The sequence below is a fragment of the Lemur catta genome, chromosome 25, assembly GCF_020740605.2.
Source record: "Lemur catta isolate mLemCat1 chromosome 25, mLemCat1.pri, whole genome shotgun sequence".
NCBI classification, from domain to species: domain Eukaryota; kingdom Metazoa; phylum Chordata; class Mammalia; order Primates; family Lemuridae; genus Lemur; species Lemur catta.
In genome coordinates, this window is record NC_059152.1 from 13,186,129 (window position 1) to 13,203,632 (window position 17,504).

The following is a 17,504-nucleotide window of genomic DNA, read 5'->3' on the forward strand; positions in this document are numbered from 1 at the left end:
GTCAAAATATCAACACTAACAGAAGTTTGGAAGAATCAGACTCCAAAGCTCATGCATGAATTTGAGGGGGTCAAGACTTCCGCAGAGGAAGTAACTGCAGGTGGGGTAGAAATCGCAAGAGAACTATAACTAGAAGTGAAGCCTGAAGATGGCACTGAACTACTGCAATCTCATGATAAAACTGGAATCGATGAGGAGTTCCTTAGGGATGAGCAAAGAAAGTGGTTTCTTGAGACTGAATGTACTCCAGGTGAAGATGCTGTGAAAATTGCTGAAATGGCAACAAATGATTTAGAATATTACATAAAGACAGCTGATAAAGTGGAGGCAGGTCTTGAGAAGACTAACTCCAATTTTGAAAGAAATTCTACTGTGGGTAAAATGCTATCAAACACCATCACAAGCCACAGAGATATTTTTCATGAAAGGAAGAGTCAACAGATGGGGGAAACTCCATTGGTGTCTTATTTTAAGAAACTGCCAGACCCACCTCAGTCTGCAGCAACCACCACCCTGAGCAGTCAACAGCCATCAACATGGAGGCGAGATCCCCCACAGGCTGGTTTCTTACATTCAGCTGATTAAAAAAAAAAAGAGAGACCCTCCACCAGCAAAAAATAAATAAATAAATAAAAATAAAATCACTGAAGGCTCAGGTAATCATTAGGGCTTTTTAGCAATAAAATATTTTTTAGGCCAGGCGTGGTGGCTCATACCTGTAATCCCAGCGCACTCAGGGACGTCAAGGCGGGAGGATCACTTGAGGTTAGGAGTTGGAGCCCAGCCTCAGCAAGAGTGAGACCCCTGTCTCTTACTAAAAATAGAAAGAAATTAGCTGGGTGACTAAAAAAAAAAAAAATAGAAAAACTTAGTCGGGCATAGTGGCTCATGCCTGTAGTCTCAGCTATTCAGGAGGCTGAGGCAGGAGGATCCCTTGAGCCCAGGAGTTTGCAGTTGCTGTGAGCTAGGCTGACACCCTGGCACTCTAGCCTAGGCAACAGAGCAAGACTCTGTCTCAAAATAAATAAATAAATAAATAAATAAATAAAAGTTATTTTTTAATTAATGTACTTTTTTAGACATAATGCTATTGTACACTTACTAGACTACATAACTTTTATATGCACGGGGACCAAAAAATTTGTGTGACTTGCTTTATTGCAATATTCATTTCATTGCAGTGATCTAGAACAAAACCTGCTCAATACCTCTGAGGTATGCCTGCATTAAGTTTTAAATTTTAATAAAAGCACAACAACTGCTTAGAATGATCATAGAATGAATCACACAAAGTAAAAAAACAAAGAAGAGTCAAAAGACTAGGATTTGTGTCCTGGCTTCTCCAAGTTACCTGCAGTTTAACATCTAAAACTATTTATACCTTATCCGGGAGACAGAGACATTCAATATGAAATAGTGCACAAGTGCTTTACAAACACGAGGATTGTACACGTATAGTTTCCGTTACTGTGTCACGTTTTCTCATTCACAAAACATTGAGGAAAGGTGGTGAGACCTCAGCCCACAATACCAGAGCTGTCAATAACAGTATGAATAGTGACAGATGCCAGAAGGAAAAAACCTCTCAGGAAAAGGACAGTGGAAACACTGATCAAATTGCCTGCCAGGGCCCCGTCTTTGTTTCACCCTGTGCAGCACTTGCCAGGTGACCATCAGCCTGCCAAGATGATTCTCATGTACAATCATGGGTAGAAATTACTACATATATGACACTTGCTCTACATACTGTACTTCATCATCACTTTAACTTGTGCAATCCATCTTTGACACATTCTGTGCCGTATTCCTTAACACCAACAACTGGTTGTATGCAAATTCAATTTCATGAGCTTATCATCCTGGCATTTATCATATTAACTATTTTTTTAGCCAAAAAAGCTTGAGAAATATTAACAAAGAGCGCTATCTTTCTTGGTACCTATCCTATTTCTAGAATGGCTCTATATAAACCATAATACTTCTCTACTTCCCAACCTTCAATTTATCAAATTCTGAATATTTTGAAGAAAGTACCACCAAGCAATTGCTCACAGAATGTCACTTTGGATTTGTAAACAAACAGAGCTACCAACACTTCCAGAACCTAACATGTGTAACTTAATTCCCAGTGTGTTCACTGATGCATATATTTAATGCATGATATAATGTTTCCAAACAAAAGAAATGCGATTTTGTAACAGAAAAACTTTGTTAATGAATTATGACCCATTACTTTTCTCACTTTTAACTTTCAAAGAAGTTTACTCCCCAATCTTATTTATGTATGTATGTATGTATGTATGTATTTATTTATTTATTCATTGATTGATTGATTGATAGATAGAGTCTTGCTCTGTTGCCTGGGCTGGAGTGACATGATGTCAGCCTAGCTCTCAGCAACCTCCAACTCCTGGGCTCAAGCGATCCTCCTGCCTCAGCCTCCCGAGTAGCTGGGACTACAGGCGTGCGCCACCACTCCCAGCTAATTTTTTCTATTTTTAGTTGCCCAGCTACTTTCTTTCTAATTTTAGTAGAGACGGGATCTCACTCTTTCTGAGGCTGGTCTGGAACTCCTGACCTCTAGTGATCCTCCCGCCTCAGCCTCCCACAGTGCTGGGATTACAGGTGTGAGCCACTGTGCCCAGCCAATCCCCAATCTTTTCTCTAACTAAATGTCAATATGCAATTTATACAAGTGATAATTATCTTGATAGACTGTAAAAATATAAGTTTCACATTAAACTTACTTGTTCTTTATTTGGAAGAAAGCACTGGTGGGAAATCCATGCAAAGTGAGCTAGTTTTAGTTTATCTTCCCAGGAAGTCGTCTTGCTCTTAAGCTTTAAGGAAATGCCAGAATAAACAGCAGCCATTGCTACAGTTTATCTATAGTTAAAAACAATGAAAAAAAAATTATAGTAACGGCAAAGTGAATAGGCAACACAAAATGAACAATGTACCTTATTGTCTACACAATAGTTTCAGACAAAAGTAGGCAGAAAATGGATTGCACACACAGAAGATGGATTACAAGTATTTCTGCTGTGATCAAATATTACACCCATAAAGGTGAATGTGCAGGAATTCAACAAGGCAAATATCAAGTGTTCAGATTACTTATGGAAACAGTTATTCATACACAGTTTTAGATCGAAAGAGGAAAATTTCTGCACCTATCTTCATTACTATGTAATGTAAAAGGACCAGTTCTATTAAATAGTTCAAAAAGATAAATAAGCAATAATTGGAGAAAGTACTATTTCTCCAAGTGAAAAAGATATGTGGTATTAACCTAACCTCAAAATAAATACTGTTACTTCAGCTGCAACAGTAATTTATACTAGGCCGGGTGAGGTGGCTCACGCCTGTAATCCTAGCAATCTGGGAGGCCGAGGCGGGTGGATAGCTCGAGGTCAGGAGTTCGAGATCAGCCTGAGCGAGACCCCGTCTCTACTAAAAATAGAAAGAAATTATCTGGCCAACTAAAAATATATATAGAAAAAATTAGCTGGGCATGGTGGCACATGCCTGTAGTCCCAGCTACTCGGGAGGCTGAGGCAGGAGGATCGCTTGAGCCCAGGAGTCTGAGGTTGCTGTGAGCTAGGCTGATGCCACGGCACTCACTCTAGCCCGGGCAACAAAGTGAGACTCTGTCTCAAAAAAAAAAAAAAAAAAAGAATCTGCTATACTGAGGGCTTGATCACCTGCATTTTTTCTAAATCCTAAAGCCCTATCTTCAGAATTTATTCTTGGTAAATAACTACATAACCAAAGAGTGCAGTATCCTTCCCTCTATTACAGAGAACAGGAACAGTCAAGTGCTACCAGTTTGCCTATTTTGTCAAAATGTCCAACACCAGTTGAACAGCTACTTCAACGTGACACCGCCATCGCGACGGCTACAAACCGCATAACAAGTAACAAGTGTTCGCTGAACTCACTACAAAGATGCCAGAGATATTCTCCCAGCTCTACCAGAGCTCCGCTCCGCAGCCTGCAAGCCGCCCGTCCCAGGCCTGCCATCGTTCGTGCGACGGTCGCCAGCGCACAGCCACACGGAGGCCCCCGCCCAACAGACAGACTCTGACAAAAACCACCAGAGAGCAGCCAGGAGCCGGGTGAGCCGGCCCGACCGAGCGCGCGCCGTCGGCTCCGAACTGGGCCGGATTGGGGGCTCATGTCAGGACTCGGCTTGGGGGGGGTCTCACATCGGGGCCCAGCCCGGGTCGGAGGTCTCACCTCGGGGCGCAGCTCCAGGTGCGGGACTCACCTCGGGACCAAGCCTGGGCAGGGGTCCCACCTCGGGGCCCCCTGCGGGTCCGGGGTCTCACCTCGGGACCCGGCCCGGGTCGGAGGTCCCACCTCGGGGCGCAGCTCCAGATGCGGGACTCACCTCGGGACCAGGCCCGGCCAAGGGGGGGGGGGGTCTCACGTCGGGGCCCCCTGCGGGTCGGGGCTCACCTCCGGGCGCAGCTCCGGGTGCGGTCAGCGGAGGGACCGGAGACAGCGGCAGTGGCTGCCGGCCCGGCTCCCGCGACCCGCCGCGTGTGTCCGCCTCCGCGCTCCTTCCGCCCGACGCCGCCGGCGCAGCGGGGCGGGGCGGCGCGCACGCCAGGCATCGCCAGCCGAGCGCCGAGGCGCCTCGCCCATTGGCGGAGACGGTTGCGCGGCGGAGGCCGAGCGCGCAGCCCGCGGTCCGTTCGGTGTCAGTCAGTCATGGGGCTGCCGCCCAGAGCCGCCGCGGGGGCGGCGGGGCGCGGGGCTCGGGGGCCCGGCTGAGCCGGCCGTGGGAGCGAGGCCCTGCGGCAGCGACGGCGGAGGAGGAAGCGAGCGGGAGGCGGCGGGGGTGGCGGGGGCAGCCGGAGCCGCCTGGGATGTTCAGTGAGTGCGGCGCGGGGCCGGGCGGCGGCGGGCGGGCGGGCGCGGGAGGCCCAGGCGGGGCGCGGCGGCTCCCGCCGGCGGCAGTGGGGGTGGGGCGCGGGGCGGGGCGGGGGCCGGCTCTGCGCGGGCGGCGGCCCCGGCGGCGTGGCCTGCAGGCGGCGGCCGCACCTGGGGGGCTCCGCGGTCCTGCCGCGGTGGGTCCTGCCACGGTGGGTCCCGCCGCTCGGCCTGGGGGCCGGGGAGGGGCCCCTCCGCAGGCCCTTTTCATTTAAGCGAAAGGGAAACGTCTTCGGGGTGAACTCGGGGTTGAACTTTGCACGTGGGGACCGTGCGTGGGTGGGTGTGGACGCGACCTCCGCGTGTGACGCGGGAGCCGGGGCTGCCGACCTGCGCGGCTGTGACAGCAGCGGGAGGAGGGCCCGCCCGGGGTGCCTCGGCTCACACCCCTGCTCGGGGCGCCGGGCTCGCGGCGGTGCGTCCGGGCAGCGTGGGTCCGAGTGAGGGATGGGCGGAGAGCGCGGTGTCATTTAGACGGGGCGGAAGTGGAGCACTGGAGCGCCGCATGCAGTTCTCCCTCCAGTTGTGAAAGTCGTCCTAACGTGGATCTCGCAGTCTGTGTGGTTCTGGGACCGAAAGGTAATGCCCATCCCGTGCGACGTCTGTCCTAAATCACTGTCCCTAAACTCTGACCTTGTAGACTGAAATCTCGGAATGGCGACTCCCGCTAACAAGCAGTTGGGTGCTGTGATGGGAGAAACAGTAAGGGCGGAGTTTGCCTCCTGTTAGGTGATAACAAGTGTATCACTGAGGTGTACAGGTGCTACTGCGCCAGAGTTGGGAGCTGGGGAGGACACGGAGGCGGTCGCCCAGTCTTGGTCACAGCCCTACTTAGAAAGTGAGAGTAGGAAGGAAGTTTGTGCTTAACACGTAAAATGCATCTGGCTACATCTTTAAGAGGAGCTTAACTGGAGAATAGAGCGTGGTGACCAATACACCTGGCATTGAAACCATGTAGCTATCTGTGTAACCTCTTTGAGCCTTAGTTTCCTCAGCTGTAAAATGGGATGATTACTGATAACTTAAAAGTGGACCTTTTTAAAGGTACCCAGAAAAAGAATGGTGTATATGAAAATGCCAGACATGTAAATACCACTCTGTACATAGTAGCTATTATAATTTCTTTTTTGGCAAAATACCTGGTAGGTTCCTTGTAGGCCTATGTCTTTTGTGTTAAATGTAATGTATGCAAACTTTGATTTTCTTTATCAGTCGTAAATGGTTCTTGTCTTTTTTTTTTTTTTTTTTTTGAGACAGAGTCTCACTCTGTTGCCCTGGCTAGAGTGAGTGCTGTGGCATCAGCCTAGCTCACAGCAACCTCAAACTCCTGGTCTTAAGCGATCCTACTGCCTCAGCCTCCCGAGTAGCTGGGACTACAGGCATGCGCCACCATGCCCGGCTAATTTTTCTATATATATTTTTAGTTGGCCAGATAATTTGTTTCTATTTTTAGTAGAGACAGGGTCTCACTCTTGCTCAGGCTGGTCTCGAACTCCTGACCTCGAACGATCCACCTGCCTCGGCCTCCCAGAGTGCTAGGATTACAGGCGTGAGCCACCGCACCCAGCCCCTTGTCTTAAAAATCAGTGTTAAACTAGAAAACCAAAAGGTGTTCTTGCCTTGAGTGTTTTTCTTTGTCATCAACAATGAATTAGTGTATAGCAATGAAATACAATAACATTGTTATTGTATAACAATGAATTAGATTGGAATAGTTTTGTTGTTCTTGCCTCTAAATGTGAAATTTATATGTGCTTCTATTGCTGTGAAACTAGGTAAAGTCCTCACTTAACTGCTCAGTAACTCGTTTTTGTTTTCATAAACAGTATGTTAGCACCTATGAAGGACATCTCTGGGGAAAGGGGGTGTTTTATTTTGGCTTTGTTTTAGCTGGAATGGGGCCCTAGGGATCATCTTTTAAACCAGTGGACAATACTAGAAGTCAAATTTCCAGCCTCCTTTCCATGTAACCAAAGGCTTCTCGGATAGTAACTATTCCAATCATCCTCTCAGAAAGCATCTGGTGAGCATTCACTGTCCTGCTCCTCCAGGAAGCCCCTGGTCAAATGTAGAATTCTTTGAGCAGCAAGGTACTACAAAGGGTAAGTGCTCAGACCCTTCAGCCCGATGGCCTGAGTTCCATTCCTGGCATTACATAATTCTGGGCGGGTTATCTGACTTCTCTGAGCCTCAGCTTTCCCATCTGAAGACTGTTACCTACCTCATAGATTTGTTGTGAGCTTAAAGATCTGTGTAAAGCACTTAAGATAGCATCTTACAGCGTGGTGTATGTGCACACGGTAAGTGTTAGAAGTGTAGTGCAGGAAACAGACAGTAGGATAAGGACTGTGGTCAAGGTTTGTTCCTGGGTCTAGTGGGTGGACGGAACTGTGATCAAGGGGAAGGGAGGAAGATTTATTAAATAAATAGCCCAAATTGGCATTGGATAAGGTTATTTCATCCCGTTATGTCCTTCCCAAATAGCACCTTGGGCACGGAAGCTCTGGGGAGAAAGAGGTGACTAAGCTGACCTGTGAGGCATGGGTGAGACTTAGCCAAACCAGTCTGGAGTGCCCGTGGGGGGGGGTGCCTCCATCTAATGGGGGGCCTTGACCAAAGCCCCTCAAATGAAATGGTGGAGTGGAACCCACCAGTAGAGTGAGGAGAACCCAGGATTGTTCCAGTTAGTTAAACAAAGGTGGATCAGAGTAACCTGGAAATGACACGGTAGAGATTGAATTTTTTTTTTATTCTCCACACTGGTGGAGGCAGTATAAAGTTTTTATGCTTAGCACAGATAACATCAGATTAGATTTTTGGAAAGATTGTGCCTGCAGTCGTGTGGTATTGGGTTAAAAGTAGGGAATGTCCATCTACTTGTCTTGGCAGCTTCATGTCTGCCTGTGATTCCAAAGGAAAATGACAGCTTAGCACAATTAGGCATTTTAACCCAAATCTGGACACTTAGAGAATACTTACAGAAGGTATGAGGAAACCCTTAGATCATTCCAGGCAGCCTTCCTTCTTAAAAATTGTCTTCAAGTGTATATCGTATATGCCTAGTCACGTGGCAGTGTTTCCCCCCAAAAGCCTCCCTCTGAAAAGAAGGTGTTGCCTCACGTCCTGGGCTCCCCTGTCACGGGGCACTCTCTCAACCACTCTGTTTTGAACAAAGAGGTGCTATTTGGGAAGGACATATGGGCTAAAATAACCTTATCCAATGCCAATTTGGGATATTTATTTAATCAATCTTACCAAATCAGTTACACAAAAAAACAAGAAAGATTTAGTAATTATTCACGGGGTCGGGGATGTCTCACAAAGTGCAAATGTTACATGCTATTGGAAACAGAACCTTTACAGATCTCTGCTTCCCCCCCACAAAAAAAAAATACAGTAAATGACAAATGAAACAAAGTTCTCCCCACCTGAATGGGTATTGATGGCTTGGGTTGAGATTTCTAGTAAGAGTATGTATGGATTCAAAAAGTGCTTTATCGTAACTGATTTAGTAGATGTGAAGATAAAGTCATTTGGAAAATGGAATTTGATGATTCATAGGGGCCTAATTGATCATAGACACTGGTGTTTAAGATATGAATGGTGAGAGGCCAGGCGTGGTGGCTCACGCCTGTAATCCTAGCACTCTGGGAGGCCGAGGCAGGTGGATCGCTCGAGGTCAGGAGTTTGAGACCAGCCTCAGCAAGAGCAAGACGCCATCTCTACTAAAAATAGAAAGAAATTAGCTGGACAACTAAAAATATATATAGAAAAAATTAGCCGGGCATGGTGGCGCATGTCTGTAGTCCCAGCTACTCGGGAGGCTGAGGCAGGAAGATCGCTTAAGCCCAGGAGTTTGAGGTTGCTATGAGCTAGGCTGACACCACGGCACTCACTCTAGCCGGGTAACAGAGCGAGACTCTGTCTCAAAAAAAAAAAAGATATGAATGGTGAGAGTAAAATTGTTTCATGAATTAATATATTGCCTTATATGATATATTTTAAATAAGTATGAATTAACAAAGATTATAGTTAGACATTTGACTTTCATCTACAACCCTAGAAGGTGTTTTAATTAAAGTTGATCAAAAAGTTTTCTTTTTATTTTTTCATTGCAAGGTAAGGTTGTCTTAGGTTTGAGTTTACCTTTTAGTTGGACGTTTTACAGAAATTAACTGCTGCTCTGTTTCTCTGCTGAAGCAAATTCCCTTTTCCCTTCTCGTTTTTTGATTTTAAGAAGATTTAAAGAGCATTGTATACTGGCAGGGTTTAGAAAACATCATAAACTTCTGTTCATAATTCTTTGTTTAGCAGTCAAACAAAGGTTTCCTTCCAGTAAGATGTATTGAAATGCATCTATATCTTAATAACTGTACAACAGTGGTCCCCAGCGTGTTTGGCACCAGGGACTCTTTTCATGGAAGAGTTTTTTCATGGACCAGCTCGGTAGAGGAGGGTGGTTTCAGGATGATTTGAGTGTGTTACATTTATTGTGCACTTTATTTCTATTATTATTACATTGTAATATATAATGAAATAATTATACAACTCACCATAGGTTGGGGACCCCTGCTTTACAATGTTTGGCAAAAGGTAGCTCTGTTTTTACAAACAAATTACTAACTTTTGGAGATTTTGTAATTAGTAAGCAGAAGTGTTAGGCAGAACTTTGTGAATTAACATTTTTAAGCTAAGGTGCTTATGTATTAGTTTGACAAGGCAATGTTATGGTGTAGAATTTTGTCATCCAGTTCAATAACCATGGGTGACATAAGACTACTTAAATGACACTTAATTAAAATAATTCAGTTCTTTAGTTTCACTAGCCACACTTTAGTGACTGGTGGCCAGTGGCTACTGTTCTGAACAGTGCAGACCTAGAACATTGCCATTGTTGCCTAAAGTCCTCTTGGACAGTACTGGTCTGGAATGAAAAATTGAAGATCATTTCACTATACACACACATATAAGCACTTTAATGTCATTAAGGCATTTCTAAAACCTCACTGCATTTGAATACAGGAACAGTGATCAAAGATAAGCGTAGGAAAACATATCCCCCCCTTATTCTGAAAATAGAGCATCTTATTTCTTCTGTCTATAGAGGGATTTGCAAATGGAGCATGCATGAAAGTTTTCTTTTTTATTTTTATTTTGATAACTTTGGCACCAAGGAGTTTCTCTCTATATAGTCAAACGCAGTAAGTACTGTGGAGATATCCATTCTGTCTATTGTGCCACACTCTTCCATGTTAATAAGGTTTTGTATAGAAGTGACTTTTTGGTGCCATAAAAGTGTATTAATGTAGAAATCAAATATTTATGGCTTTTTCAGATTTCTTTTAGAAATCCAAAAAGATCATGAGCCTAAACTAAACTATCAAGAATTCCAAGCAGAAGCTAGACAGCACTCACTTTATTTTTAACATGAATTTCAAAGATAAGAAGAGCCCTGACCCCAGGGAACTCTCTGTCTGTTTGGGGGAACTGAGGAATAGTGATGACAAGAGCAAACAACCTGCATGGGGCAAGGGATGATTTTAGGCTTGGGAGTAACGTACTTGTTATATACTCTGGCTGCATTCTTAAAGGGTGGTTAGAAGGTGGGAGAGTATTGGAACAGTCCAGTTGAGAAGTGGTTTGTGGTGACAAACAGCAGCAGTGAGGGTGAGGTAGCAGACCTGGTTCAGTTGCACTAGCCATGCTTTTAAGTAAAGTTGGCAGGATTTCCATTTAGAATAGGCATTGGTGGCCCCTTAGAAGTAAGGGAGAGAAAGAAAAGAATCTTAAGATGATGACTGGGTTTTTTGCTTTAATGACGGCATCTTTAAGCAGGCTGGGAAAACTCGGAGGAGAAGGCAGAGATTTTGAAGGAAAGATAAATTCCATTATGAGCAATTTCAGGTAGAAGTTGCAACATCCAGGTGGAAATGTCTGTTGATCTACTGAGCTCAGGAAGGCGGTCTGACTAGACTGTGAGTCTTGTGTAAGTACTGTTATGATTTAGGGAGCATGAAGAATGAGGAGGAGACAGGAATGGAAGGGGAGAGCCAGAAAACAGGCTTGCAAAGGGGAGGGAGCAAGGGGAGAGTTTCAAGGTGGGAGGCACGTTCAGCAGCAGCAGATGCAGCCAAGATATCTGAAGGATAGCGTTGAAAAGTGACCAGATACATTGGACAAAAGTTGAGGAATCACAAGTCTCAATCAGTAGGCTGCTGAGGTCGGAAGCAGAGTCACCTTGCTGGGTAAGGAGACTGTTGAACATTTTGAATGGCTGTGGTGAGAAACTGTAGGGAAAGTAGTTAGAAAAAGACTTCTGGAACATCTTGGAGGTCCCAGCTGATGTTGGAGAAAATCAGTTTCTCGTGGCATCTGTCTGTGGGGTTTCATGATTTCCGCCCCCTTGCCACTGCCGCTACTGCTGCCGCCACCACCAAAACCTCAGCTTTGCCTTGCACCCTGAGCCCCCGCCATGGCCTTATTCATGTGCTATTTCACTCCTTAAGAAACCATGGGGGCCGGGCGCGGTGGCTCACGCCTGTAATCCTAGCATTCTGGGAGGCCAAGGCGGGTGGATTGCTCAAGGTCAGGAGTTCAAGACCAGCCTCAGCAAGAGCGAGACCCCGTCTCTACTAAAAATAGAAAGAAATTATCTGGCCAACTAATATATATATATAAAAAAAAAAATTAGCCGGGCATGGTGGCGCGTACCTGTAGTCCCAGCTACTGGGAAGGCTGAGGCAGGAGGATCGCTTAAGCCCAGGAGTTTGAGGTTGCTGTGAGCTAGGCTGATGCCACAGCACTCACTCTAGCCCGGGCAACACAGCGAGACTCTGTCTCAAAAAAAAAAAAAGAAACCATGGGAAAGAACACAACTTCCAGTTCAAGTATATCACTGTCAGTCTGAGCAAAGATTGAATACGAAAGGCCATCATAATTTTAAAATTATATGAGGTATGACTGAAACTGAGAGTAGTATGGCTCATTTATTTTTTCAGCTGTGATTTATATTTTCGCAAAGTTAATTGAATACACTTTATCATGATGATTAATTCAAAAGCTAGATTTTTAGGTCCTATTTAGAATGACTTTTTGCTGTTATAACCATTTAGATTACTGCAAATAAAAAGAACTAATATTCAAGAATCTAGTAGATACTTTACAAAAATAACTTTTCCATCTGTAAGCATAAATTTTTAATTGGAAAAAAATTATTCAAAAAAAAACAAACAAAACTGACCAGCTGTCAGAAGACTCAATTGGGGACTGAGTGGAGGACGGTGTGGCGAGTTTGCTTGGATTTACCTTGAACTCACCCCTTCTCAGAGCTGCCGCCTACAGCCATGCGGAGGGAGGTTCAGTGGGGAAGCATATAGCAGAACCGTGTAGCACTTGACCTGTGATGGGCCCCCCCAAATACTCCTGTGCAGACATAAGTGGGTGAGGTTAGGGCACAGTGTAACCACTGAAGAGATTAACCGGACTGGAGACTCACACTGTCATCATCTTAAGTGTGCACCTGGGGACCGTGTATCTCTGCTATCCCACATTTCTATAGTTAAAATGTTAAAAATGTGGCCATGGTGTTTCCTGCACAGTTGATACATTGAAATGATCATGCCGGGGATTTTATGTAGCAACTTTGTTGTGATATCAGTGGAACTGTAGGCAACTGTTAAATATGAAAAATAGATACATATTGTGTCAGAATCTCATTTTAATTTCCAGAAATACTGTGATATGAAAAGAAGGGTATTTGATAACTATTTTTACCTTTAAAAGTTAGGTATTTTATATAAGTTGGCAATTATGGGAAATTCTGAAATGTTGAAGAGTATGTAATTATATTCAAACCCAATTTAAATTTAAAAGATTTTATAATTATAGGAAAAGCTAGGCAAGTAACTTGAAATTCCAGTGTTAGTCTCGTGTCTGAGTCTCTCAAGAGACTTAGGTCTATTTTAAAGATATGTGTGTGTGTGTGTGTGTGTGTGTGTGTGTGTGTGTGTATCCACTTATGGATATTAGTACTATGGAAATTTTTTGAGGGTGAGGGGGCTGATTTCTTTGAGGAACTCTTTTCATTAATTATTTCACTTGAAATATGTGTATATTGGAATAAAGTCCAGCTAAGCTGATTGGATCATGTGTCTGGTATTTGAGTTCAACATGGTTATAAAAGAAAGTTACTGCCCGAATTCCTGTTCCTAAGATCCATGGCCTTCTGGTTGGCTGACCACCCACCCTCAGGGAAGGTCCCTTGTCACAAATGGTGGTTTGGACTCAGAGAAACTGCTGTTTGAGGCAGCTGATTTGGACACATTTGCTAGAATCAGTATTTACAAACTAACTTCTAGCAATCCCAAATATGTCCAGTTTTTACTATTGTTTGTTCCTACTCCATTGTGTTTACTCTTTCCTAACTTTCACATCTTTTTTCTTCCTCCTCAGACATGCATATAAGCTGTCTCACCTTGGGGACACTTGTGTCATCCATGATAGGGTGTGCTCTCCCTTCAGTCATTCATGTGTCTTTCACATGCAGGGTTTTTCTTCCTGTCAGGCATTTGAAGAGATCCAGTTCCATTTGACTGGACACACATTGATACATGCCTGCATTCCCATGTCAGCTAGAGATGGGCAGTAGGAAATCTGGAAAGGTTTTAGTCTCAGCTAAAGTATGGAATTGGGCTGGTGTGGGGGAGTGTGGATACTAGGAGCTCTTGGAGTCAGATCAAAAGCAGCTTCAGCAAGCCATGTGGGGATGGGAGGTGGGAGCTGATTGGATTGACTAGTCTTCACTTTGAGCCACGCTGGGAAAGGGCAGTTCCGTCACAGCCTCTGTATGCATTTAATTTGTTTCTCTAAATATAACACTGAATCAGAATCTCTGGGCTGAGATTATTTATATGCGTACACTCACAAGGGATATAGCCAGGTTAGAGAACCATAGAGAGTCACTGATACAGTAATGCTGATTAGTGGCCACAAAGAAACAGTTATCTGTCTTCACTGATGGACAGACATTATTGACAGCGGGGATCTCGCCATCAAGAGTATCAGAATCCTTATATTAGTGATTAAAAAATTACTTAATTAAAAAGTAATCTGGCCCTGCACCTCCCCAGGCCAGGATGCTGTGGCTCGGCCGCCGGCTGGGGCAACTCAGGTAGCACCAGGCACTCGGGTCTCCGCTCTGCTTCCTTCTGGCTCTGAGATGCCTACGAAGGCTGGGACGACAGACAAGGGTAAAAGCCAGAGCAAGGAACCAGAGAGACCACCTCTTCCCTTAGCTCCTGTGGCAGTTGACCTAAAGCCTGTGTCACCGTAGCCATCCATGCCAAACCTGGCTCCAAACCAAATGCTGTAACAGATTTGAAGCAGAGGCCATAAATGTAGCTGTTGCAGCACCTCCATTGGAGGGAGAAGCTAGTGCTGAGCTCTGTTGGTTTCTTTCCAAGGTCTTAGAACTCAGGAAGAGTGACATGGTTTTGGAAAAGGGTGGTAAATGTCGTGAAAAGGTGGTGAAACTTTTGGTCTCCACAACACCAGAGGAGATCTTGGAGAAGTTAAAAAGGGAAACCAAAAAGAAATAAAAGCAAGAAATGAAAAATGCATCAGTAGGAAGCTTTTTTATTGCTAAAGACGAAGAGTCTGTTAAATAGGAAAATATATTTGAATGCATAGAACATGGGAAAATATGTATATATTTAAATAAGATTCAAAAAGTAGACATTTTTAAAGTACTGTACAGTATTATACAAGTTCTAAGGTCCCTGACCCCAAACAGCCTGGAACATGTTACTCTGATTTCATGGCATTAACACAGTAACAGAGCTGGAAAGGGTATTCAAGATGACCTGATTTAACACCTTTCGTTCTGTGATGGGGCTTCTGACATCCAGAAATTGAGAGACTTACTCAAGGTCATACCGTGCAAGATGGCAACTGGGACCCAGATCCCTTGACTCCTTGTTGAATGCAGTTGATCCTGATTGTAAATGAAGATGATAATACCTCCACAACAGTTCTGGAATTCTGGGGATTGCCTTCTAATCCAGTGTACAAATGACAGAGAAAAACCTGTCACACTGCTTTGTAGTCTTACCTTATATTTTAAGATGTTTATCTAAATGCAAAAATGTTTTTTACATCTCTTAAAGACTATATTGAACATTTTGTGAAAAAGTAAGAATAATCAAGGCTTATAATTTAATATGAATTATAATTTTTGAGACATCACTGAATTTTCTTCTTCCTCCATGATAACTTGCAGTCGTCAAATCCAGTAGTTTTCTGCATCTCCAAAGGCCCTTAAAAGAAGAAAGAGGACCTGGAAGCTATTTTCAGTATTTGTAAAAGCCTCTCAGAAATCACATTCCTAGTAAGGTTTCAAAAGCTAAGAATAAATACATTTTTACATTTACAAAAAGTAATCTAAGTCCTCAATACAACGAGAGAACAACATAACATAACCCACTAAGGCAAATTCCATAGTGAAAAGATAGTTCAGTATTAAGAAATTTATTATTGTGTTTCATTAAATCACTGAATCGTAACCATATCAGACCCAGTGCCCCTCCTTTTAAACAAATATTTGTACTCTTTTTGGCAATCCAGAAACGAAATGCATAGATAGTCTTTCTGTGCACATAGTTTAACATATATGTGTTGGCCTTATAAACATATATATTAATATAATATACATACTTGTTTGTGTGTGTGTCTCCAGCCTTCACTGTTGGCCCTGTTATGTGATATTTAGGAAATTTAAAAAGCAGGTCTTCACAGTACATTTCAAAAGGGCTACCAAAAATCAGTTTGGAAGGAGCAAATTATTTACAAGTGATTTGGGGGCAGTGTGTTAGCTATAGCTTGGTTATTCACCACACATTACACATGAAAAGATATTGCAGATAGATGAAAAGTAGATACAAATAAACTTTTTTAAATGTTTAAGGAAAAAGATAACAGACTTCTGGAAAAAGTAGGATTTTAAGTCTTAAAAAAAGAATGGAAGAACTCTCAAAGGAAAACACTAATGCATGTGACTGAAACTGAAAATGTAAACAGATCCAAATAAATGATCAAAACCAGATCTCCCTCACAGAAGAAACTGGGAACCCTTGATTTTAAGAATGTGACTTTGGTGGGAATGACCGTGTGTGTCCGGGTATGTTGTGTGCTTCCCAGGACGGACACCGTGTTTTCGTCCCAGAGGGAAAGTGTCTCTACGTGACAGAAGAGAACCCAGAAAACACGTCCAGCTGTCGCCAGGTGTCTGGACTGCAGAGCTCCTTACTCTGGCAAAACAGCGCTGGAGGCCGTGGCAGCACTAGGGCTTCCTGGCATTCTGGATAATAAATTCATCAGTCAAGGGAAATAGTCCCTTTTTTCTTCTTGTTTTTATTTCTATGAACGCTCAAATTAGGTTGAATTATTTAAAAATAATTTACCCCCATTCAGCTCACTTCCTACTACTCTCCTTTCTCATAGGAATTTATGAGACATACTCTAACATGTATATATAGCCTTTGGCTGTTTTGTTGCTTTTCTGTACTTGTAGTTTAGATAAAGAGCGAAAGAGGTAAATAATATGATTAAAATGAAAATACATTGTTCAAATCCTTGACTTAGTGCTGGCAGCCTTTTCCTTACTATTAAGAAAAAAAATATTACAGTCCCTTTCTCCATTATTAACTTCATACTCTGTCAACATCTATTTATCCAGTTTCTGGATTTCTCAGGTCTTTGATTTTGTACTGCCTCCTGCCAGCTTTTTCGGCTGGTTCACTGCTAATTAACACCTTTCTCACAAAGTGGGCAGGAGAAATAAAAGGCCCTGAAATCTACACTGGCCCTGTTTGCTCCTGGTTAGCATCTAATGAAAACTTCCATGGGGCTGATTGAAATCATGGTATTAAGCAGAGTTTGGAAGTGATGTGCGGGGTTTATTGTCCATGCTGTTCCTATTTTCCATAAGCGATGTTGGCTGCACTGCTTGGAAGGACAGGCACAACAGCAGGGGGAGCACCAGGCTGGTGCCAGGGCACTTGGACTTGCACCTTGCCCAGGCCACTCAGCTAGCCGTGTTGCTGGGCTTCCTCCGCTACGTGTTGTACCTGTCTGTGATGTGGTTGGATTGGTTCCTCTCCCAGGCCCCTGACGCTTTGGCATCTTGGGGTTCCCTCCCCTAAAGGTCATGAAACGAGTGCGCACCGAGCAGATTCAGATGGCAGCGTCCTGCTACCTCAAACGCCGGCAATACATGGACTCAGACGGTCCCCTGAAGCAAGGACTGCGGCTATCACAGACTGCTGAGGAGATGGCGGCCAATCTCACAGGTAATGGTGGGGGCTCCTGCGGTGGAGCAAGCCTGGAGCAGGAGAACTCGAGTCTGTGTCTGTGTGGGATCACTCCTCTTCTCATGGTAGCGCCGGAGAGAGACTGTCCAAAACCTCAGTGAGCTGCACCAAGTAAATGGTGTTGGCCTCAGAGACCCTAACTGTCCTTCAAAGCCACGCTCACATCCCACGTCTGGAAACCTCTCGTGGTTCCCCTGGCTA

General features: G+C 44.2%; 2 protein-coding genes across 6 annotated transcripts in view; one reads left to right on the forward strand and one right to left on the reverse strand.

The window, feature by feature from the left end:
- URB2 (URB2 ribosome biogenesis homolog) overlaps positions 1-4,554 on the reverse strand; it is a 30,028-nt gene extending 25,474 nt beyond the window's left edge. The window contains exons 1-2 of one of the 4 annotated variants that reach the window (XR_006731280.1): positions 4,394-4,554; positions 2,748-2,886 (exon numbers count right to left, since the gene is read on the reverse strand). Coding sequence is in view for 3 of the 4 variants with exons in the window: in XM_045536960.1 (XP_045392916.1) it covers positions 2,748-2,873 (126 nt within the window). In the remaining variant the exon portion in view is untranslated. The remainder of the gene's footprint in view (positions 1-2,747; positions 2,887-4,393) is intronic. The other 3 variants (XM_045536960.1, XM_045536961.1, XM_045536962.1) reach the window with 3 other exon arrangements.
- A 94-nt stretch (positions 4,555-4,648) lies between these two features.
- TAF5L (TATA-box binding protein associated factor 5 like) overlaps positions 4,649-17,504 on the forward strand; it is a 30,000-nt gene continuing 17,144 nt past the window's right edge. Inside the window, exons 1-2 of one of the 2 annotated variants that reach the window (XM_045536964.1) lie at positions 4,649-4,881; positions 17,138-17,282. In XM_045536964.1, the coding sequence (XP_045392920.1) occupies positions 17,141-17,282 (142 nt within the window). In that variant the 5' untranslated portion in view covers positions 4,649-4,881; positions 17,138-17,140. Of the gene's footprint in view, positions 4,882-15,873; positions 17,283-17,504 lie in introns of those variants that run through there. The other variant, XM_045536963.1, reaches the window with a different exon arrangement.